The sequence below is a fragment of the Limulus polyphemus genome, unplaced genomic scaffold (assembly GCF_000517525.1).
Source record: "Limulus polyphemus unplaced genomic scaffold, Limulus_polyphemus-2.1.2 Scaffold587, whole genome shotgun sequence".
Lineage (NCBI taxonomy): Eukaryota > Metazoa > Arthropoda > Merostomata > Xiphosura > Limulidae > Limulus > Limulus polyphemus.
The window spans coordinates 334,432-360,745 of record NW_013666197.1 but is presented as its reverse complement, the minus strand read 5'-3'; the positions used below and the strand labels follow the sequence as shown (position 1 = coordinate 360,745).

At 33.4% G+C, this 26,314-nt stretch overlaps 1 protein-coding gene across 1 annotated transcript in view; it reads left to right on the top strand.

Annotated features, from left to right (window-relative positions):
* Positions 1-26,314, top strand: part of LOC111085741 (cytokine receptor-like) — a 37,437-nt gene that overhangs the window by 6,641 nt on the left and 4,482 nt on the right. Inside the window, exons 2-13 of the mRNA XM_022385732.1 lie at positions 7,232-7,403; positions 8,205-8,480; positions 9,536-9,665; positions 10,263-10,444; positions 11,604-11,776; positions 14,290-14,440; positions 15,468-15,553; positions 18,910-19,138; positions 20,025-20,306; positions 20,974-21,117; positions 23,167-23,331; positions 25,973-26,060. Of these exons, the coding sequence (XP_022241440.1) occupies positions 7,301-7,403; positions 8,205-8,480; positions 9,536-9,665; positions 10,263-10,444; positions 11,604-11,776; positions 14,290-14,440; positions 15,468-15,553; positions 18,910-19,138; positions 20,025-20,306; positions 20,974-21,117; positions 23,167-23,331; positions 25,973-26,060 (2,009 nt within the window). The 5' untranslated portion in view covers positions 7,232-7,300. The remainder of the gene's footprint in view (positions 1-7,231; positions 7,404-8,204; positions 8,481-9,535; positions 9,666-10,262; positions 10,445-11,603; positions 11,777-14,289; positions 14,441-15,467; positions 15,554-18,909; positions 19,139-20,024; positions 20,307-20,973; positions 21,118-23,166; positions 23,332-25,972; positions 26,061-26,314) is intronic.

Here is a 26,314-nt window from a genome sequence, read left to right as displayed (position 1 = left end):
GTTGGAAAAAATATTTCAAACGTGTATATAAGGCTTAGCATGACCCACAACATATATTCTTAGCAGGAATAATTACATCACCTAAAAAATAAAACTTAATGTAAAGTACCTGAGTGAGATAACGGTAAGTTTACGGACTTAAAACGCCAAAATACGGGGCTCGATTCCCCGAGGCGAACACACTATGGATTTTCTCTCAAAATAACAAAACTTAGCGTAAGTGGTTGATTTAAGTGGGCATTTCTAAAGTTTAAAAGAGTATGTAAAACAAACCCTTGATAGACATATGCTTGAAATAATTTTTCCAGTTTTCTCTGCTTTACAACTAGGGGAAAACAACTAGGAAAATATATGACTTTGTTTGTTATTACCAGTGAGCAGCAGCAGCATGTTTTTATATTTAATCTATAAATTCAAAAGTCGAAGTAAACGTACTTCTAGAACTTTCCACGAGTTAGAGTTTTTTTTTTTTTTCGTTTTTGTTTTGAGAGTTTTGTTTGTTTTTTTATTCATGATATTTTTCTTGGAGATTTTAACAGGATTTAAAACATATTAGTAAAGGTTTTTTGTTGTTCTTAAGAACAAAATACATGATGGGCTATCTGTGCTGTGTCCAACACGAGTATCAAAACCTGGTTTTAAGCTATATAAATCATCATTGACCCACTGGGGGCATATCAGTTATTATTTTTCACGCTTGTTAGTTGATAATTCAGTTATTTGAAACTGTTGTTGATAAAGTGTTGGTTCAGGGGAAAAATGATTCTATCGATATATCTAATTTTACAGTACTAAATGTATATGTAACACTGTTATACGTTCCACCCTTCAGAGTGTATGTTACAGCTGTGGTCATTGGGGGTTTTGAGTACTACATGTTTACTTTCTTTCCTTTTCAAATAAGAAGAAGATATATGTTTATATTAGGTCGTCAAGAAATTAATGCCGCGTTTTGGAACACTTTCATTAACCACCCCCAAAGAAACGTACATCACATATAATAGTTAAACGAACTGCCTTAACGTCACGTTAGTGAAGCCTATATAATGTGTTAAGTTTAGTATACTCTAATCTCTTATAGTGATGGCACACGATAAGACATACATTCGGCATGTAGAAGGGAAACAATGTCTCTGTAGCCACAAATAACATTTTGTTTGTTTGTAATTAAGCACAAAGCTACACAATGGGCTATCTGTGCTCTGTCCACCACGGGTATCGAAACCCTGATTCTAAGCCCGCAGAAATATCGCTGTGCCACTGAGGGACCACAAAAGAATATCAAAGAAGTTTATGGAAATGTTTTGAACGTTTATAAGTGTCAACGATAGTTCAGCAAATTTCGTCCAGGTGACTTTAGCCTTAAAAATTGTGATGGCAGGGCCAACATGTTGGAATCGATATTGATGCTCTGGAGACGCTTGTTGAGTCTAACCCAAGGCAACACAATACACTCGTGAAGTGGCCCTGAAATTGCATATCTCATGAAACAGTATGTAAACATCTAAGGAATATGGGAAAACTCCATAAAGAGGGTGTTTGGGTGCCTCAAGAACTCTCCGATGATCATCGTTTCTAACATGTGAACGTTGATTCGTCTCTTCTGGCGCGCGAACTATTTTTGGACAGAATTGTCACCGGTAATGAAATATAGATTCTTTATGCGAATATTAAACGCCAAAAACAATGACTCAGTCCTAGACAAAAACCACTTCCGATCCCAAAACCTGGACTCTATCTCGCAGAAAGTGATGCTTTGCATTTGGTGGGACATCGAAGGAGTAATTCATTTCGAACTCCTCAATCCACAGCGAACCGTCAATGCAGAGATCTATAATCAGCAACTGAAACATTTAAATCAAGCCCTTAATCAGAAACACCCTTCATTCGTCAATCGGAAAGGTGTTCTGTGTTCTTCGTCTCCACGATAATGCATGTCCACATGTGGCACGTTTGACGCAACACAAGGTTATGGAGTTGGGTTGAGAAGTTCTTCCCCACCCACCATATTCTCTAGATATGGCACCATCAGATTACCATCTTTTTGGTTCGCTGCAGCACCATCTTAATGAGTAAAACGTATGAAAATGTGAAAGGTGTTAAAAAGGACATCGACAAGTTTTTGCTTCAAAGCCAAGTGACTTCTTTAATCAGGGCATTAACAACCTGATTATAAGATGGATAAGCATCATCGGTAAGAATGGAGATTATTTCATTTGATAAATATTTTGTTTTGATATATAAGTTGTTCAGGTTTTTTCATCTAACTTCTTGACGACCTAATATTAGTCCTGAAGTCATGCTCGACAAGGTGTTGACAGCATGCCGGACTGTGGATCCGAGGTTCATGGCTCGCGCCCCATTACCACATACACATACAAAACCGCGCTTTCCACTTGGTACCGTGAGTGCATTATAAGAGTGATGGTCAAGTCCCATTATTCGATTAGAATAGCCCAGAGTTGGCAGTTGCTGGTGTTGTTTAGCTGCCTTTCTTCTAGTTTATCACTTCAAAATTGGGGATAGCTAGCGCAAATAGCCGTCGTGTAGCTTTGCGCGAAATTCAACAAAACAAACAATAAATTAATACCAGTCTTGAATTATCAGATATTAAGTGGAAACGCATTTTGTTTAGAGTGCTAAGGATTAATAAAATTAGTCATTACCCTCTTTTTGGATATTTGTTTATCGAATGACTATTTGGCCAATGATGACATTGAAAACTGTGACAAGTGTTGTTACTGTAAACTGTGAAATTCAATTTAACAGTGAGAAAAATGAGTGACGGCAAAGCAGAAAAGAGATAAAGATGACTTTTGTTCCTAATTTTCTAACCATTGAAACAGCTGCACCTGTACAGTTGGCTTTATATTGTAGTATTTATCAGCTAAAGTAGATTGTAATTGCTATCTGTATAACGCCACATGACTTAGACTGAAGTAGGTCAAGTAGTTGTATAATATTGTTCAAACCAATACTCTTGAGCAAGTGAATCATTATTCTTTGTTTTACTTTTTTAAATGTCTTTTATAAAACGTTATCAGTGACTGAAGAGCTTTGGACTCGTACCACAACTATGTTGGTATCACAGGCGCCTAACACATGGGGCAGAAAGGGCACGTGCCCCATACTTTTCATAGTTGACTTACGTACACTATTACTACCAATTATATTACATTGACTTAGGCTTTTTTCCGCCTCCTTCCCCATATCTCCAACAAAGTTAGGCCCCGATGGCTGGTATTCATTTTTGTTATTAGTTACTTTCGATATTTCCCGTCTTGACGAACGATAAGCGATTGATAAAAAATGTTCGACTTACTATTTTTAATCTTTTTGTTTGTTTGATTGTATATTTCTTTTATAAGATCAAAAGGAAGATACTTTGATAGATGTACATAAGTTACTATTTAAAAAAATAACAGGGCATGATAAGGATAGAGGAGGAATGGGTAGGGAGAATGCTAGTGATCTACTACTATCGTAGACTTCGACAGATGTTTGATACATTCTGTATCTACTGTTACTTGAAAAGGTTGGCCTTTGTTATGAGCGGATTGCAGACAATGTCGCAGTTGACAGAACAAAATTATAATCGAATTTTAATCTACCATCACTTTGAAAATGACCAATGTAATGCAAACCAGTCCACGAGGTGTGCCATAAATCAGTACAATCCCAATGTTGAGGTGCTTTGCACCAAAGAAATTAGCGCCAAACGCGATGTGAGGCTCCTGTAAAACATCTTTTTCAAAGTTTTTACTTGTGTATAGAGCACGCTTTAGATATAAATGTTTCTTGATCACTTGTGGATATATTTCAGTCACTGCGAATTTGACGATTTGCAGCACGTTTTCCAAAAAATGATTGTTTCTTAAGTGACAGATTTACTATTATGTATTTATTTTATTATCGATATTTGTTTAAGTTAAACTTATATTTAGAAATGTACATAACTTATACTGTTAAATATGAATTGCGAAATTCCCGCCTATACTCTAAAGTTGTAGAAGATTCTCGAACGTAAGAATCAACAATATATGTTTGTACATATACGCTAGTGTAGCATTAGTATTGTTGCGGAAGCTGAAATTTCGAGAAACTCTCCACACGCCTATAAATATAACCAACACGACGCACCAAAAAAAAAAAAACAGTATCTATTATTGGTTTGCAATAGTTGGTACACTATAAAGTTCGGAAGATATAACTGTAATTATTATAATGATTATTAATCGGGACATTTCAGAGATTTGACCAAGAACATTTATAAATTTCGAACATTACAAACCATTTAACTTAGTGAATTCACATCGGACATTAGAACTTTTACGAAAACATTACCTAACGTCCTCGATGGAAAAAAATAGGCGTGTGATCAATGAAGACCACAGAGAAGTGGGATCGTTAAAAGAGTACAGAAACAAGTCTAATCAAAATGCAAAGATTATGTTTTCAAGCCTAGAACTAGGGACTCTAAAAAGTAAACAAACAAGGCTGGAAACAATGTCTACATTATTTTCTCAAGCTACAAGTCCCTATTTTGACTCCATGTCTACAGTATTTATCAATTTCAGTGGATTCAAAATAGGGACTTGTAGCTTGAGAAAATAATTTAGTCACTATTTCCAGCCCTGTTTATTTACTTTTTTAGATTCTTTAATTGTAGACTTGAAAACATAATCTTTGCATTTTGATTAAACTTGTTTCTGTAATTTTTTGAATATCTCTATTCACTCTCCTTAAATTGACAGTTTTTGTTTGTTTGTTTTGAATTTCATGCAAAGCTACACGAGCGTTACCCGCGCTAGCTGTCCATAATTTAGCAGTGTAAGACTAGAGGGAAGGCAGCTAGTCATCACCACCCACCGCCAACTCTTGGGCTACTCTTTTACCAACGAATAGTGGGATTGACCATCACTATATAACGACCTCACGGCTGAATGGGCGAGCATGTTTGGTAGGACGAGGATTCGAACCCGCAACCCTCAGATTGCGAGTCGAGCGCCCTAATCACCCGGCCATGCCGAGCGAAGAGAGTTTTACTAATCTTGTTTCTTAAGTTTTTATGTCAATTTATGGAGAATAAATTCTAAGCTACATACGTGCATATGCGTTCAGTTGAATGTTACATGTTTTTCAACAATTTACTGCTGCTGCATTGGGTTTTTTCCACCCAACCACCACACTAAATTTATTCAAAATAAGTAAAAAATGTACAACAAAGGATAAACGCACGTAATGGTACGCAACTACAACAAACAAAATGTAAAGTTGTTCTCAAAGAACCCTCTTGAAGGCAAAGATTGTATTATGATAGATTTAATGACAGTTTTCCATCAATGTCACACTGTTTTCTAGAATAATGCAACACACATAATGCATGGAAAATAGACTTAGTGTAAGTCGCCAATTATTGACATTTGCAACTGCTACTTCAAGACCAACTATGTAAAAATAGCTATATGAAATAGTGCTATATGTAGTGATAATAAATGCTGAATACGCATTCCAGCTAAGTATAAAAAACAGTAGAAAGAATCACCACTTTCGTCCTAGTAGGGAAATCTACTATAGTAATTGTTCACTGATAAAATCTTGCTGAAATATCCTAGCGGAAATACACGTAGAGACAGCAAACTGAGTAACGATGAACAATAGCGACTCGAGTAACAATATGCATCAACAAAATCGGGAACATTTCACTTGGCAGTTTCCAATTAATGTGGTAGAAAATGCACGAGTTTTAGTTTCCAATTAATTCGCATGCTAGTAAAGCACCCCATTTTTTGATGTCGGAAAGTGAAGAACTTGCAAAATTTCTGTGTGATCCCAGACTACAGTAGATATCATTTGCAATAATTTTAAAGTGGAATCATAATAGGGATTTGTAGCTTGAGCAAACTGTCATCACTAGATCTCCAGCCGTGTTTGATTACGTTTTCACGATTCCTATTTGTAGATTTTAAAATTTTAATCATTGATTATCTTGTATTGTGGCTTTTTAATGCACAGTAATGGGCAAACATGTGCCTAGAGTAAGACACAACCCCACTAAGTGCGTTTAACATTTTACCAGTAGAAAAGCAACCTTTTCAAATAAAACAAATCTGTCTAAAAACATCGCTTTAAACAAAGCTTTGTGTCTTTCATAGAAAGTATTTACTGAGCCAGATGACTTTGTACCTAAGGTTTCGTGTAAACACACGTCAAATACAAAGGTAGGCGTTCATAACAACATCGCGTGTATTATGTATTTATAACCATGTAAATCAACTTTTAAATAAACCATGAACATTCATAGCATTCGTATAGTATATCTGTCTAGGTTTTGGGGCAAAATACCCAGGCAATTGTGCTTTAGGCTTATGAAATAATAGTATTAATAATTATAATAATATGAATAAATTGGCCAATTTTGATTTTCTCTAATAATCGTAAAATTACTTACTTTGCTTGTTATTAATGTTTGGGTGGTCTTAAATATTGCAACGGAAGGTTTTGGGTGTTGTTTCAAGAATAAGTCTGCTTTTTAAGATGGTGTTTGCCCGAATGTTCTATTACAGTTTTGAGCAACTTTATGTGCGATCCCTATTATGAACCACTATCGTGGTTTATATATGTACAGACGTTACTAATCTTCGAAATTCTTCTCATTCTTAAAAGATTGTGATAAAGTATTTCGAATAGGAGCTATGTTAAGTATTATTTTATGCAAGGTACCTACAGAATTATTATTTCGGAAATAAGAAATTATTATTTTTTAATAATGTAAATCAAAAAGGTTCTGTGAAAGAATATTGTTTTAGTATAATTCCCTGATCTACTTACTTTTTAGTTATTGTTATTATAGATTTTGTTTGTTTAGCTAAAAATACTACATACTGATATATCAATCTTGAGCATAAATGAAGAGAGAAACAGTCGACCATTTGTAATCTAGACTCAGTGCTTCTCAGAGTTACAGTTCAATATCAAACATGGATGACTTGTTTGTTTGTAATTAAGCACAAAGCTACACAATGGGCTATCTGTGCTCTGCCCACCACGGGTATCCAAACCCGGTTTCTAGCGTTGTGAGTCCACAGACATACCGCTGTGCCACTCTGGGGACAACATGGGTGACAATATTAAATTTAGATGTCTGGGAAACCATATTGTTCCGTTATTTACTGTTTAACAGTTTGAAGTAATATTTCCTCAAAATATAAAGCCTGTTTGATGTTATCAGTAGAGAACAAAGCCTTGGAAGACTGACCGAGTCGTCTGAGAGGTCTTTGGAGGAGGAGACAAAGAAAAGATGATCAACGTCAATCATCAAGCAACATTCATTTTCTCAGTGGCATTTTCCTTTATTTTATCTATGATTAAAGGTGAAGGTGAATTTTGTGAAAAATATGGATGTGAGTATGATTATGTAATAAATTATGTTTCTACTTTGGCAGTTCCTTTCTTTAGTTTTATTCTGATTCATAAATCTGTTCATCATTGGTTAGGGTTAATCAGGAACTATTGTTTTCAAAACTATACAAATTGTGTTTTGATGGATAGTTATGACGAATAAATAAGTAACTCGTTTAAGAAAAATTGTTTTTTGATGTTTCATGTAACACAATCTGGAGAGAATCTGTTCATTATAGTGTGTGAGATTTGTTATCGAAAGTAAAGTCATAACGAATAGATCACTTTATTATATATATAAAATTACTAGCATACATTACCAACAGAGATGTATGAATGTTTCACTGACTTTTATTACCCATACAAAGGAATCTGTCCAAACATCCAACTGACAGCTTTCGTTGCAGAATGACAGAAATAGTTCAACTCTGTAAGCAAATACCGCATATTCATTCACCATCCACGATTTAGTATCAGTGTAAAATATCTAGTAAGAAATAAAGATAGATCACAATTCTCTTTTAACATTTCATCTACTTTTATCTTAATCTTTCTGTTGGTCTTCGTAGGCGTAGTTACTTAGTTGTATCGTACTGCTGAAAACTCGCAGTAATTTTTGATACGAAAATTAACCCAAAATTCTGTTTAGTTTTAGTTATCATGTTCATCAATTTAATTCAATAAATATTTTAAAGATAATTTCTTAAAGAGTTAGTTTTGATAATTGCACTATCGTGGGCTTCATATGTTAAAAGCAAAAATAAATGAAAAACGAAATGTTGTTTTTCTCTTTCTTGTTTTAGGTATAACGAAGGATAAAGACGTCCATGTGGGGTCTATCCTGTCCATCAGTTGTTCTATCAATGAGAATTATATTCAGAACTGGACATCAACTAATATTAGTTTTTCATTCAAAGATTCACCTTTGCCTTCAAGTCTTGTCCATATTCTAAATCCCTTCATAGCACAACTGGAAATCTCTAACGCTACTCTTGAAAACTCCGGGAAATATTTTTGTTTCGTGTCTTCCGATGGTGTGAAAAGATATAACATTGGTATCACTACGATGACAGTAGGATGTAAGTTTCATCTTGTATCCACCGTTTTATATATATATAGGTGTGTTAGCTTTTTTTTCATATTTGCAAAGATGGGAAGATTATATTTGAATTTTATTGAAAAAACTTATCTGAATGTCAAAGCAAAGTAAGATAGATATCATTTTTCTATCATCACCACAATTGTAAATTTCGTAGTTTAAAAAAAATGCGCAGACTCGTTTATTCTCAGATTAGCAACTTCATAAGTCAGATCAGTTTGGGAAATCTCATTTCTCATTAGTAACTCTCCATAAATGTTTGTCGAAAAACAAGACCAGGTCTCTTGTGGTGGCGATGAATTGTCATATATCTGCAAGATGTTTGAGTTGATCTTTATGAGAATAAATTACAATCATTAACGATACTTATTCTTCAAATTTGTGTACATATAGGTGTTACTCGGGGCGGGTAAAAGGTAACTCCAACATAGTGCATATAAGCTTTGTGGAATAACTTGTTTAAAATTTAAAGAGTTAGTTAAATTTCTTTGTGAAGTAGGTTATTTTCTTAGTTCAAAGCTACACAATGGGTTATCTGCGCTCTTTCCACCACGAGGAATCGAACTATGAATGTTATCGTTGTTAAGTCCATAAAATTACCGCTGACCTATCGAGGGACTTGTGCATTTCGACATGCTAATAAAAACACTATTATTCCATTCAAAGCAAAGAAAATAATTTGAAAGCAATTTATTTATTTAGCTTATAGCTGTTATTTCGTGCAAGTAACATAAAGTTAAGAAAAACGTTTCCATATTATAAGTTGTAATTTATCAGCATATCACCGTTCTTGATTTGTATTTTTATAATACTTTTGTTGCACAGTTTTAAACTTTATATGCGTACAAGACAAGTAATTTAGTCCCCCGATAAGTCTGCGGATTTACAATGCTACAATTTGGGTTTTGATTCCTCTCGGTGAACACAGCAGATAGTACGATGTGGCTTAACTATAAACAAAATATATATGCATAAATATTTTAATTTAATTTCTTGTTGGCGCGTTAATGTGAAAGTATTTGAATTATATTTAAGATAAACCCACGCCTGTGAAAGATTTCTGCTGCACAAGTAAAAACCTGGAGTCCATCGAGTGTTGTTGGACGAGTTCAGTTGGGGATGTCCATACTGAACGAAAGCTCTCTTTAATGGAAGTGACACAGAAGTGAGTTTCCTTACTCTTGTTTGTTTCTGGAGATATGTAATGTATTATCCATTCTCTCGAGTTCATGAAAATATTTTGTACGACGAACATTGAAAATGTGACCTTGCTCTAGAGAGTTCAAAAGTAGGCTTGAAGTTTATCATTCCTAGTACTCAACGTACATTTAATACGTTATAATAGTGTAAGGTTTTCTAGTTTGAAAACTAAAATAAAACAGTTTTCAGACTATATATTTTATGAAAAAATATTCACCTCGATTCCTTAACAGTAGACTTTCACAAGTAATAAAAACTAACGCTTATATAGTAGCGAATTTAATATCAAATCATGAAACAAATAACATACAAAAAGACATTTGTTATTGTCACCTGGTTACTTACACATGTTCAACATTCTTCAAAGCTGCTTGGTTATTTCACCGAAATGAACAAATATAAATGTTTAATTTATTTTCAGTATCATTAGTTCCAATTAAAAATAGAACTTATTTATTCTATGATGCTTCTAGAAGCCATGCAATAAATCATTGTATAGTAATAATATAGAAACGTATGCTGAAACTTAATGGTTTAATGCACATTCTATTTCCCATTTCAGAAATACACGTCAGGTGTTCCCATGTACAGAAAACCCGGGTGAAAACAGAATATGTAAGGACATAACAGCGTTCACTTTCCCTCCATATAACAGATATCAATCTGAATTTAATGTAAAACTTCATGAGGAAAACATTCTTGGGAAAATTGACCAAATTTTTAATGTGGATCACTATAGTTTAGGTTAGTGTTTTAAAATGCCTTTAAAATTAATGGTTGTTAACCCCTTTACGGCGGCTGTCACGTATATGTGTTGGTATGTTTTCTTCTGCATACTGCGGCTGTTCGCAATCATCGGGATTTAGGTCTTGGCGCCCTGGGAGGGTCAGGTACTTAGTAGACCTCTTCCTCCCTCCTGAATTGTTGTTTGATGTTCTCTTCGAGTTTTAAAAGTGAGCTGGTTTGGATGTCTATCACTTTCTTTTTCAGGGCTATGTCCATTTTATGTTGTCAGGTTATGTATCTTTACGAAAATTATATTATATGTGTAGCTGTGTTCTGTATTGTTTGTGGAAGTACAAGTAATTATATGATTTGTGGTAGTAATGGTGTTAGGTGTTCTATAGCTAATCTAATGATTAGTATGATACTGTTATCTTGGTTTTGGAGTTCCTGTATTGTGCTAGGAATTGATAAAATATATATGGTTTTGCCGTTTATGGGATTTTATTTTTAAATTTCCCGCGTAAACCGGTAAGAGGTTTTATTTGTGAGAGTTGTGGCACTCTCCATTCACCCAAGCATTATTACCGAACAATGGATCAATCATTTTTTGTCTTTTCTCGTCAGTACCAATCATGATCTCAACGAAATCCCATATAGTGCACAATAGTAGTCTACGGAATGAAAAAGTCCGACCAGTATACGCGACAGCCGCAATGAATGGGTTAAACTTTTGTCTAGTCGATTAACATTTGCTGTCAGTTGTTGTTTTAGCATAAAATGTCATTACGTGATGCGATAATATATATATAAAGAGAACACTTAAAAACTTGCGTTACGATGGTGTCATTGTTTCGGGTCTCGTAAAATATCAAAGACAGCATTCCAGATATGTACAGTTTTTTATTTTCAGAATAATTTAAAACTTCGATCCTTCATAATTTGAATCTACCAGTTAACTTACCTAGTAGGATTAAGTTCTACTCTTAATAACTGTATGCAGTTAAAACAGAGACGCATTAAAGCAGTGTCATCAGGTCATTGGTAAGTGATAATACCTGCTGATTTGTTTTATTGGTCATTTTTGGAGATAATTTTTTAATATATGTTGGCTTCTGCCATCTTTACATTGAATCAATGTTTACCTGGCCTTACATAAAGTCTCTCTTTGCTCATACAGTTTTACTGAACCCTCCACGCCATCTAAAGATCGTGGGACGCACAGCAACGACAATTAAGCTAACGTGGAAAATACCAGAACATTTTCCAACTGACCTCTTCATATTAAACATTAGTCTTGTCTACCAACTTCAGTACACAAGAACATCTACAACAAACGACAGAATATGGTGGGTAAGTCTTAACAGAAGAACCATTAAATGTTATTCAATTTAATTCATATTGGATTTTAGCCCACTTTACATTGATATTAGTGTTTCTATTACTAACGACTGGTTTCTACTTTCATTTGTAAGTGGCACACAGTGTAAGTATAAATCTAATATAAGTGATAATTTTATTTATGAAGTTAACGCAAGCAACTACGATTTTTTTTATACTTGATGCAACACTTCGTCTTCATACTTTACCCGTGAATTGGCACTGTTGTAATGGAAGAAGAAAAACAAAAATGTGGATAACTATTCCGCATGAAACACATAAGTAATAGAAATTAGGGATTTTAGTAAATACACTTTTTAATATTACTTTGTTTTCTTAGACAAAAAATCGTAGTTCAGGAAAGTGGATGCTGCGCTGATGCAAACAGTATTTTATTGGAATTACTTTACCATTAAGTATCCCAGCATGCTGAGCAAAAGATTGGGTAATTTAGTAATTATCTATGATTAGTGGAAATCTATCTTCCAATGCTTACTATATATATCTTAATTAGCCAAGGTTTTCACAACACCTACTGACACCTAGATTAAAAATTGAGGATCGAGTGATTTTTCATTATTTTGAAAATGTAAGAACATCTTTCTTAAAATTGTTTGATTACATCAATTGTACAGTTTATAGCAGAAAATTCTTAAAATACCTAAGATTGAAACAGTTTCTATTTTTATTTTGTTGTAAAACCAAAACTTACTCAATTGTACAATAGTGGAATCGAAAGGTTAGATGCAAGTGAAGTAAACCTAAATAAAAATATTCGAGTTCAGCACGACATCTAATGGTAAAAATGACCAATTTCATTTTTATTAACCAGCTAGTTAAGCTTTAATAGGCAAAGATTGAGTCAATAAAGATACATCCTTGAGCTATAGGTCGTTATTTTATTTACATTAGTATAAATGTCTCGTAATAAACGACAGTTTGCGTTAAACAAAGTTAAGAATATTAATTTCATTTTTGTTGGATTTTTCATTGTGTGTGTGTTTATTGAAAGTTATTTAGCGACGTTGTAATATCATGTGTTGGTACAGTTTGTCCAGAGTTCAGCAACATGGATGACTTACTTTTCAAGAGGCAGAGTCCTATCTCTGTATTATTGTGTCTCATATAATATTATTTTATCTTTCTGCACGCTCACCAGTAATATCCAACAGAATATGTTGACCTTATGATTCATCAACCTATTTCATTTTATCCAAGAAGTCTTATCAGAATAGCTCGTTAATGGTTTTAGGAACTTGATTTTGGTGCTCATGGCTTGTTGCCAATAGCTTTACCACTGAATCTTCCAAGTTTCTATTGATAAGTTTTATGTTATTGATGTAGTAAGACCAGATTTTGCTTAGGTTGTCTATGTTTTTTTCATGATAAATGCTATTTTTCTGCGAAGAAGATAAGACACTAATATCTGTCGAATTAGGCCACTTTGTTACTACTGCAAGAGCACGGACGAAAAAAAAAAAAAAAGCAAACCCTACCGTTCACGAAAAAGATCACGTGAAAACGAAAAATATATAAATCCTACACACACTACTATCTTAAAAATTTTCCAATTTTTTATAGGTGTGTTACAATTATGATATTATTGATATAATTAATGTATCAAAATGAGAATAAGTTGGACCAACTATATGGATAACGTTTCGTTTCTAACTATAAATCATCAACAAGTTTATTAAGGCTGACATAGGAAAGATTTATGAAGATAATTACCTTACTCCTGAAGAAAAGGTAACATGAGAATGATTAATGAATTACCATAGATCCGATGGTATTGTAGTAAAGCTTGTTAATGATAATTTCTACTTGAACGGCACCTTATGTGACACATGGGAAACGACTAGTTCAGAGACTCCCTAAACTTCAATCATAGCTATACCTAATTTGCAATTGCTGACCAGAAATAAAACAACAAAACAGCAGCACCCTGTACCTACATTGCTATCCCTCACCAAATAGCAAGATTGATTGTCACAGTTATAATACCCCCACATCTGTGGAGCGCGTTCAGCAGTGTATTGCGACTTCAGCCCTGGACATTCAGTTCCACAGTCCAACGTTCTAACCATTAAGCCACTCTTTACCTGTAGTAAAGAATAGCAAAGTAATTAACTAGAGTCTTGAATGTAAGGAAGTAACAATTAGTAAAACTGCTTATCATATTTTGAAGGTAATGAGGTAATGATTACTATAAAGCTCCTTCTCAAAGTCAAAATGTTATATAGTAACGGTTGTTAAATTACTCATTATGGTGCCCAAGAGCACAACGAACAACAGAAGTAGCAGTTAATAAAAATATCTTCAGTAAGCCGGATTATGACATATTTTAAAAGAGGTATGCTTTTTTTTGTGTGAGTGCTAAGTGACTTCAGGACATCAGTTCAATAGTGATACATCATGGGGAACATGTTATCTATCAAATTTGTGGAGTAGAATGTTTGATGTATGCCTTAATATACTATTTCCAGGTAAAATATATCCAACATAGTACCACAATCTACGAACTAATCGATCTGATCCCATACACCAAACACCACATCCGCCTACGATGTAAACTTTCTACCACCAATCTGTGGAGTGATTTTGTGGAGCTGCCAGAAAGTCAGACTAAACCTGACGGTCAGTAGAATTTTAGTAATAAATACCGTCAGTAATAAATAGTAATAATAGTAATAAATACAATGGGTTATTTGTACTCTACCTGATTTTTAGCGTTATAAGCTCTCAGCCTTACTGCTAAGCCACCAAGCACCAGGGGGAGCTTGAATAACAGCATACAGTGAATTAACCAGTAGTGTTTTAGTACATGCAGTATTATTGGATAGTTAGTAGTGTTTTAGTAAGAGAGTCTCTACGGATGGTCGATAATGGATCAATTTGTACAATAAGTAGTGTTTAAATAAGAGAATGTCTGCAGACGGTCAGTTGTATTTTAGTATTGGAGTATCCGCAGATGAGTAGTAGTGTTTTAGTAAGACCTTCCCAAAAACGGGTCAGTAGTTTTAATACTGTATTATTTTGGATAGGCATTATAGTTTTGTAATAATAATCTTTGTAGACATTTATAAGTATTCTATTACTAAAATACTTTAGTAATGGAATGCTTATAAATATTTGGTGATAGAGCAGTAGTGTTTAAATAATGAGGTTTTCAGACGGTTATTTGAGTTTAAATAATGAAATAACCTCTAGATAGTTGATGATTTAGTAATGGATTGCCAAAGTGTTTTATACTAGATTTTCTATGGAATCTGGCGTTCCTTATAGATCTAACTTAACTAAGTTGAACAAGGGGAAAGTTTTAAGTTAGCTAAAGTGAAATTCAATAAATTATTAAAGCAATTCATCTTAAAGTTTTAACGTGGCTAAAACCGTAAGTCAGGAAAATATTAATGTAACTGGACCTAAAGGTTGTTAAAATATCTGTAATGTCTTAACGTAACTAAGCCTAAAGTCAGTAAAATTATGTGGTAACTAAACTTGAAAACCGTTAAGCTTAAACGTAATTAAACTTGAAAGAAAATGAAATTATTATGTAATTAAACCCAAAAGCCAATAAAGCTTAGCGTTACAAAACCTGATGCAGTTTCTAATGTTATTATATTTAAGTTTTTAAAGTTTAGGTTGTTTTTCCTAACTTGTACAGTTCCTTACCTTTCGCCGAATACGAGTAGCGGAGCATTCGAGGAGACTGTTTTCAAGGACAAAAGAAATATTACCATATACTGGCAAGTGAGTGCACTCTTTATAATAAACACATAATAGTTTAGTAACACAGTTAATATATAAACTTGAAAATCAGAATATTTTAAATTTAATTCTGTACTGTGATGGCGTTAATGTTTATATATATATATTTTTTTTCAAATTATCTGATAAAAATGGCCCCAGTTTCAATAATTCATTAGATGTTTCTAAATCAAAACAAAAGATAATTTGTCCTTGTATAAGCTTCCAGTGTTAGTTCAATTTTCTTGGATATCGATTTTTTTTGAAAACCCACAATGTGAAATTCCTGATTAGCGTAAACGTGTTACATATTCGGACATTTTATGGTACATATTATTAAATAACCTTCAAAATTGGCATATGAACAATAAAACCAGAATGTAACATATAAGATACCTATAAAATAATCAAAAATATATACTTGTATATCACAAAGTAATGATGTAATATACCTAACAAAAGAAGAAAAGTATCATCAAAACTTGTACGCTACAGGTAAAAAAAAGTAACAATGATGTACATACAGCTAGCAATCATTTTTTCATTGTAACATTTACAGCAAAGTATAACGTATTTACCATAAATTTCAGAAATTGGAATTAGAACTAGAACTTAAAAGTAAAATAGTTTTTGAACTTGAAACATTTCCAAAGTATGGAGATGCTTCTGATGTGGATATTACATGTTTTATGACGTGCAATGTTACTCAACTTGATTGGAGAGTGCTTAAATCAGGCTTCGACAAGTGCCGGCGCCAGGTTTACATGGCGACTAAAAATGTCATCATGGCGTCTAGTATTTCAGCACTTCTTCATGTTTTTTGTTTTTTTTCAGGAATGAAGTGCTGTGATTCCACAACACGTTACTAATTTTGCGCCATTTTGTTTTTCTTCTTCCTCTCAATTCAACCAATCAGTGCGCGTGTTTAGACTTAGACGGGACCAAAAACAGTTAGTTCAGGCAATACTATCAAGTGGTTGTTGATATCATGTAATATTTAGCATGCACTCGTTGCTGTGAAAGTAAATAAATATACACTGTTGCCTCAATTATTCGCGCTGATCCGGGGAAAGCAAAAAATCGCGGATAACAGAAACAGCAGATAATCTAAGCACTAGTGTATCTCATTAGTTAGCCCATTGTTTAATTTAAATAAACATTTTAAATATATTTAAGTTCCTTGTATTAAATTATAATCGTTTTACTGTCGTTTAATGACATTACCATGCAAAATTATAAAAGTCATCACAATCATAATCATAAAAGCCAAGTGTCGGTTGGTCAGTCAGTTGGTCACCCTCGATTTTTTTCCGAATTTCGTGAGTTACACGAGTCCAATTCCACTTTTTCTCCTATAATAATTTCTCTTATCATTGCTGGTTCCAGTTTTAGTTCAAGTTGAGCGCTAACATAGGCGTACCTAGCTCCTAAGTTTTGGAATTTTTTCTGCTATAGACACGGATGTGTATTCGCACCCTATTAACGCCTGTGAAAAATATGTCAAAAATTAGCACAAATCTATACTTGGGAATTATTACGAAAAGGCCTTTGTTAAAGCAGACTGAATATACCGATTATCTGTAGGGAAGAGAACAATGCGTAACTGGGCAACACCCCAACACAACCTGAACATGCACCTGTAGTTAAAGGACGCCTGCCGTACACCATAGAACAGCGGACAACAACTGAAGTTGAGTGATATCTTTAAGAAACCTTAATGCGCATTTTGTTTGTTTTTGTATATTATGTTTTTAATCACTAATCAAATAGAATTAACCAAGCTACAAATATTTTGTATTCCTGTCTTAACAGCTGAAAGTAAAAGAGGCAAGGCTAGGCTTGAACTGGCCGACTTACGATTTGAATGCACGTCAGATCCTGCACACGAAAACCCCGGATATCACGCAACACCTGAACTTTTGTAACCAAAATTAATTTCTGAGCGACAATTTCTCCAAAACTTGTAAATTATTGTTTAGAATTGCAATGTCATAATTATTTTGAGAAAATTTGGGGAAAAGAAAAAAACCGCAGATAATCGAGGATAACGGAGGCGCGAATAATCGAGGCACTAATGCAGGCCCTATTTCCTGGTACAAACAGTAGTGAAGTTAAGTTAGGCATATCAAGCTCCTGAGTTTTTGGGCTGGCTCCTGGATATGAAAATATTTGTCGAGGCCTCGCTTAAATTATTAACAACTGACATTCATCAAATTCGTGAAAAACATTAAAAGAGGAAAATATATGATAATTTAAATTATTGTTTTATGTATGTAGTTGGTATTATCAGTTTAAAAACAACGATTTTATATGGTTGCTTGATGTAGTGTGAAGTACTTGAATAAATCATTAATAAAAGCTACGTTTAGTTACATATACTAATTCAGATACACAGTCTAAGCATATGATGGAACAATCAGGAAAGATATCTTTACTTATAATCTTTCCTATCTAATTTTGTGGTAATTTATTGATAAACTAGACTCTATTCAATACGGTGATTAAATACACGAATGGTCATGCACCTGGATAGCATTAGAACAGTTTGCTAACTAAATAGAACAATCGTTGTAAGCTCTGAATGTTGTCATGTTACAAGTTCAGGTCATCGTTTTAAAAATGAAAAAAATATATTCCATTATAGATATCCAACGTTTGGTATTCATTTGAATAAAACCTATTTGTTGAAATGCCCGGCATGGCCAGGTGGTTACGGCACTCGACTCGCAATCTGAGGGTCGCGGGTTCGAATGCCCGTCTCACCAAACATGCTCGCCCTTTCAGCCGTGGGGGCGTTATAATGTGGCAGTCAATCCCACTATTCGTTGGTAAAAGAGTAGCCCAAGAGTTGGCGTTGGGTGGTGATGACTAGCTGCCTTCCTTCTAGTCTTACACAGCCAAATTAGGGACGGCTAGCGCAGATAGCCCTCGTGTAGCTTTGCGCGAAATTCACAAACAAACAATTTGTTGAAATTTTTTGGTCTTGACAAGCTGGCGAAGCGTGATTTATTGGTTTGTGCACTTTCTGTAACATTACAGCCCAATATGACTGTGAATAATTTTACTGACGTTTTTTTTTCTGTTCAAATGTACTTTGTGTGTTGCATGATGCTGCCAACGAGGCCTTTCATTCGGTACCATAGCTCATCACAGTGGCTGAGTTATAAGTGTGGTAACACGATATTTATGTGATAATTTGTTGCTATAGAATAAATCCTGTCTTGTGATTCAACTATTTGAAAATGTTTACAAATAGTTAATAAATACGATTACTGTCCTAAAATATAATGTCGTTGTGAATGGGAATTTTTATTACACAAAATTTATTTGTTGGGTCTTTTCTGCGAATGTGATTTCAGCGGTTGTTACCCATACATTACAATGGACCCGATTTCTATTACGCCGTGACTTGTCAGCCTAAGAACCTTCCGTCCAAAAGGTTGGTAAAGGAACTCAATACAACTACAGGATCTGCAAGTTTTACAGACTTGGAAACAAGAATTCCATATTCTTTCATTGTGAAGTCTGCAAATAGTGAAGGAACTTCTGAAGCACAAACAGAAATTTTTATCGAGGATAAGATCAAAGGTAATTAGAAAATCTTGGTGTAAATAGGTACAAAATGGGAAACGGTAGAATACATTTTTGTACAATAACCAACCACATCTAAAGAATAGGACCCATGCTATGTTGTGTGCTAAAAGAAATTTCTAGCATTTCCACAGTGTAGTTTCTACCCTTATTTTGTCATATGTGTGGTGCTAGTTATTTTACCTCTTTGTTGGAAACACACCTATATAAATTTATAGAAATAGATGTTAATTTTACCTTGTTCATAGAATTAAGGATTTTTCCTGAACTTGAATTTCACAGCTGACAAATGTGTTGATTACATTTCAGGCTTAACTAAGTACAACCTGTTTATTAAGTCATTAAGTTATGAAATAGTAAGGGTAATACAGGCTAAATTTGGGAGCGGTTACCGTTTTTGGCCGCAATATTTTCGCCGCCCAAATTCGAAGAATCATGTCTAGTTAGGCTAGAAATAAAATAAAATAAAAGGTAAATAATAAAAAGTTATAAAAACAAATGAAAATTATGCTTAGATTTTTTCTCCATATCACGTCTTTTATATTTTGTCTACCTATCTGAGTAGATGCAGATAAATATAACATAATATTTAAAAGTTTCTAATAGTTTTATTAGAAAAATGTATATTAATTTTTTTTTCGCTTCGAGCGTCCCTCTACAACTCCCAGCATTACTGCTGCTCAAATTAATTTTCTGCATTACCCTCTGACTTCCCACATGTCTAGCGGGTGTACTTTTTTTTGATAATATAAGATTTGTACCTCCTAGTCTTTAAAAAGATAAGATCATTTCAGAAAAGCCTGATACCTTGAAGAAAACAAAAACGGGTACTTGTTCAAACTTGATACAATAAAACAACTTCTCAATTAATGATTGTTTTCAGTGGCACCTGCCCCAGAAGACGTGGTAGCTTTGTTTGTGGATAAAGGACATTTTCAGATATTTTGGGTGTATCCTGAGGAAATTCAGCAGAATCTAATTGGTTTTACTGTGTTCTGTTACAATTTATCGGAACTACTAGTCTGGGAAATAGCAGAAAGAGACTCCAGAGATAAATACTTCTTCGTGCCAGAACATCTAAAATGCAGATTTGGAGTGACCGCTAACTCAGTCCTTTTCAGTTCTCCCATGACAACAACTTCGTGCCCAATTATGTCCACTACAGGTACATTTCGTTTTTATAGGAACTTTAGCATGTTCATAATCCTGTCATTCTTACTTTTAATAATTAAGAGAGTTCAAAATTTCATCAAATCACTAGAAGTGATACAAAAAAGTAGTTCGAGGGGCTGAAAGTATAAATGTCAGTATTTATCTTTCATTAACCTTACTTCATCTTCTTATGTAATGAAATCCAAAACTAATTCTTATAAATAAACATACACATGGTTTGTGTAAACTTTTCATTAGTAATGTTTTGAAATACAATATAAATAAATTTGCTTTATATCCAAGTTGATTTATGAATTTTCAAAAGCTTAACCAAAAACAAGTTATTATAGGTTCTACATTCAATAAATTCATTTTTCATAAATATGTTTTTATTTGGTCAAGATCATACAGATATATTACGATATTATTATTGTTATTGCTTTTAATAGCTCAGCTAGTCTCAAAACAAATATTTTGCCTGAAAAATTCAAATTCGGCAAAGAAATCATTGTACTTTGGAAGGCATTTACGGAAAAAAACTGGGGATGCTCTGACAAAGGATACAAAATTTAACATCACCTTCCTGAAGTCAGTTTTTAACAAACATTAGACATGTTGGATAATACAGCCTTATGTTCGACATAAAGAAGAAGTTATGTTTATCTAGATTTTTATTTCAGATTTATTAAAACTAAGCACAGACCAAACGAATTCAGACACAATGGTCGTGGAATGGACAATGCGGTGTCCATCCTGGGAACATTTTATAGAGAGATATGAAGTAATCTACTGTGGAGTAAATGGACCCGGCCAGCCGTGTAATGGTCAGTAGGAAGAAAAATTAATTTAGTTATATTAATATGTAATTACTAATGAACCCCAGAGATAATCAAGTTATAACCATGATTTATATTTTTTAACCATCTTCTACAAATTATAGACATGTTGTTAAACGAAAGTAAGATGGTAGAATATTAAGTTTTTGAGCTCATGTTTGAAATATTTTTTTCACACTATAAAATCACAAAAAACATCACAATAGCAAAAAACTTTGAAACATAAATATAGTAAGCCACATTTAGTTAAAGATAACAATAGCACATATTAAAATTCCTGTATTGTACATCAAAAGCTGATGAAGCATTGAAAACGAAAATGTTTAGTATTCACAACAAAAGTCGTTCAAGACTGCAGGTGTTTTATTTCTATTTTTCCATATTTTTCTTAATTTGTTTATTGCACATTTTTCAATTAGAGGTGTATGAAAAAAAAAGCGTTGCAGTCCATTTTTGTTTAGTCATAGCTAAAAATAATTTTTGTTCAACAATACCAGACTTGCCAACTAGGCCGGCTTATGAGAACCAAAAATTAATCTAAAACGCTATGTTACGACAGCGAAGTAACGTGACGCTGGTAACACGTCATGAGATTCTCGAAGAATTGTGACTTTTCCTGGCAACTCTAGTCTTTTCTAGGCGCCCTGTATTTTAGTATATAAGCCCGGCAAATAATTGCAGATAGATATAGAGACAGATAATTGAGTCAAGCCAGCGGTAGTGACCGTAAGTAAAGTGCTTGAATCGTAGAGAATTATAGCGTGTGTTGAAGTTAAAGAGACTGTGGAAATTCTGTGTATTGCCAAGTTGTATTGAGAAATAATAAACTAGTTTTATTTAAGAAAGGACTTGTATCGCTGAAGTTCCTCGGGAAGAATTTATACCGGAAATTAACAATCGACCAGAGACGTAACAGCTACTTATATCTTCAGCACAAAATATCTAAGTTAGACTGATGAAAAATTTAAGGTAGACAGAACATAGGTTTGAAATGTTCTTTTACTCGCTTTTTGTTTGAATTCTACAGGGCACAAATTAAAAAGAATGTGGAAATAAGGTCTGTTATGTAACGTCATTTTTATTACAAATACTAAGCCTAATTGTATATAATGTTTTAAAATCACCTATAATTTACGTATTGTAAACTCCTGTACCTCAGATTTCTTCTTCAACTTAAATTTAAATTTTTAAATCCCTGACTTCGCTGACCTGAAATGAGGACAAAGTGAACTAGATGGCTATATTACAGTTTTTGTAAGTTTTGTTTTTTCATACAAAGCATAAAGTATAGACAAAATGAGCTTTGAGTAAGACAAACAAGGTGTGATACAACAATAATTTTATCATGCAGCGTCACCTTGGGTTTCATAACTGCGAGTCATATTTATCAAATATCACTTCTAACATTTGTTAAACCATTAGAAAAAATTAATAATAAAAAAGTAAAGTAACCACTTTCGATATTTCTTTAAAAATTCTAAGGAAGTTTCAATAAAAAATCACTTTAACGTTCTTTACACCACTTTAAAGAAGTTTATAATCACAAGCTATATTTCCACATTTTATAGACTTTTCGACAAGAGTTTGTATTCAGAAACCCCTTTCAGCATTCTTCAATCGATTCGAAAGAAGTTTGAAATCAGAAGTCATTTTCAAATTTCCTTAATTAAAATATTTGACAGAAATTCGTAATCAACATTTGTAACCACTCAAAAAAGGTGTGTTGATAAGAAATAAATTTCCATATTTTTAATAAGTTTGAGAGAATTTTATAATCAGAAAAGGTTTTTAGCCATTTGAAGAGATTTGAAATCCTAAACTAGCTTAATATTGGAAAAAAAGAAAATCAATAAAATATAAACCCACATGGTGCTATGAAGAAATAAAAAATTGATTTTAAGTGTGAAAAGCTCGCAGTTTTGTTTATTTTTCATAAAATATTTATTAATCTTTCATTTATTGATAGATAAATAGGATTTAACTTGAATCTTTTAAGAAGCTTTATTTTCAAAATGTTCATTTTTTCTTCTTTTCTAGGCTCGCTGGAGGCAATCCTTCCTGAACCCAGTAACAATTTCATTCTTATAGAAGGATTGAAGGAAAACCAGATTTACAGAATTTCTGTTCGTGCTGTTAGTAAGACGGGGCATGATTTTTATGGCGAGCCTTTGTTTCCAACGACTGTTTCATTTGGACCAAAAGGTAGTCGATTCTAGTTGTTACAAAACGGACTAGATATAACCGTAAAAGAAGGTTATAAAGCCGATATGTATTTCACTAGTTTCTGGAAATAGTACTAAAGTTGCCAATACAAAAACTATCAATTTTATATAACTGCAAGTTGAAATACCCGTCAACTGATAGGGAATGTTTATACTTAATTAAAACAATGTAGGTTTAACAATAATCACATATTTCAAAGTAATAACATGAACATAAACGCTATCTCAAAATTTTAAAATTATAGCAAAGCTTCTTCATAAACAACATTTGCAGTTTGCTTTACATCTACCAAGTTAAATTTTCTTCATTTGTCCATAAGATCTACAATGGAAAGCTTTCACTAACTGCCACAAGTACTATAAACTCCATATCAAATGTCACCAATTTATAATTACTAGGCACTCTGGATGTTGTCGTAGAATATATAGAAGGTAATATGTAACGACTTCCAGACAGCTGACTATGGTAAACTAATGGGGTTTTATTACGTACACTACTTGCATGGAGGGATTTTGTAGTAAGGGTTTTAGTAGTGTGTAGCATTTCAGCAGCAGTGCCCTCTGATGTTTGTGGATGCTCTCACCATAGACGATTGCTTATTTTCCTGTTCCTTGGAACTTTCTAACAGAACTGCTGACAACAAAGTTAAAAATTGGTTTTCTATATCCTCGGTGATTAGCCTGTTATGTAGCTTTGTGCTTAACAACAAGCGTTACTATAGTTCTTTACTCACTACTAATACTTAAAGTATTTTAAGTTATTTGAGGTAAGTAAATGATTATGCATCTAAATCACACAAACTACTTACATTCCTCCACTATATGAGGCCTACTTGCTTCGTTCTTCTAAGCAGACAGAACTAGTTTATTGTAGCGTGAGTAGCGAATGGAAGAATATATTAGGCTATTCAAAAATGAACATCAACCTGGTAATGAATATAGATACAAGATTCCACTTACGTTTACAAACATGAAGAAACAAACAAATGCAGCCGCAGCTTGATGAATTTGATAATGAAAAGAAAGGATATATATATATATATATATCAAATAAGTAAGTCATGTTGCAACCACAACCAATATATAGTCGCTTTCTTAGATAATATATTACCACCGAAAATTGATCATTTTTTGGGAAGTGTGTGTAACAGTTTTTCTAACGCAATATATTCATAAATTCATTTAGTAAATATATGCTCAGATCGATTATGTGGATTTTCTAAGACAGGGATAACATTGTACTTAATGGCATTGTAAAGAAGGAATATGGATCAACTTGGTGCACCAGAACCATCCAGGAAAAGACGTGTAACAAGTGGTACCCCCGCAGTGGTAAGCAAAATGCAGTGTCTTGTAAGAGGTAAGGATTCATGGACACAGTGGTCAGTTGCAAAAGTCGTTTATTTGTCCCAGGCAACAGAATGCAATGTAATCGAGAAGGATCTTTGTCTGAAAAAGCGACACATGTCACGTGAAAATAAACTACTTCCACGGCATAGCCATTCAACAGTCGCATACTTTAAGCAGCAGGTTATTTCATACTGTTCAAGTCGCCGGATGCAGCGCCTATGAATTTCTGTGTATTCAGACTGTTGAAACGAGTGCTGGAAAACTATACAGATTATGGGAAGTAAACAGAGAGGAGTGGTGTGCTTCAAACATGAAAATCGTTTGTAATGGAAACTACGCTGCAGGATTAGGTGAAAGGTGTCAGACTTAGCATGACCGGACGTGGCTGTATGAACAGTAACGACGTGGTGGAGTTCCATTATTGTTTTAATATAATGTGCTCAACCTCGTATAAGTTCTGATACATACAATATTTCTAAGAAAGACATCTGTACTGATGAAATCCGAAACTATTGATTTTATGAATTTTTTTAGCTTCTAATGCGAGACTGAAACTTTATTTGAAGTCAGTAGTAAGTAATATGCAGTAAAACATGCTGAAAATGGAGTGATTTTCCAGTGTTGTGCTTTTGAGAATGTATTTTAAAATGCAAAATCTTTAAGATACCGATTGAATAAATAATAATATATTTAAAGAAAGCATTACAAATTATGAGAAATAGTATATTAAAACAGTGTGATAATCACAGTATTCCCTTTCTTATTTGTAAATAGGCGCAAAGTAGTTAAAAGCTTGAGCAATCACAGCATTTATAGCCACAACTGCTATGTATGCAACAGAATTACGACAAAAATTTTGGAACTCCTGTGAAAACTTGCAAAAATTAATCAAGCTTTGATCAAAAGACTATTCTTTATTCCTGCAAATTGTGCTATCAGATTTCACCTTTCTTAGTTTATAGTGACTTTGTTTTAATTCTGCAGAAACATTCGAAGATAGTTTTTAATTATGTCATAACTAATACATCACATATTGACCAACTGTATTTACATAATACTGTTTAATTATCTAGCTTTCAGCGTATTTATGTGATGTTTTAGAATATTTGATAGAAAAAACTATAGTAAATGAAAACGCCATTGAAAGTACTTCAATCATATTTTGATCTTCTGCAAATTATTTTAAAGAATATGAGATCCGACCTATTTTTCCAATTTGAGTTTTCCTATATATATATATATATATATATGTAACAAAATATTTTTTATAGGAGGAAACACATCAACTTTATTCTGGCTTATCGGATTAATTCTTGGCCTTACGATTTTGTCAGTGATTGCATTTTTAGGTGGTCGTAGGTAAGCAAATTTTTGACCTAGAGAGTCGTGATTTTCTATGTTATTAAATACAACTTATTACAAATGTGATACCATTTTGTAACATGATACACGCTGGTTCAATAGAATTGTATGCATTTTAACGTTTTTATTCTCCAATAGATCGGGGCAAATTCAGCCCTTTTCCTTATGATTAAGTCATTGTAAATAACAATAGTTAATTTAATTTGTACGTGTTTTGTTAGCATTTATTACTATTTTTAGTTTGTACAAAT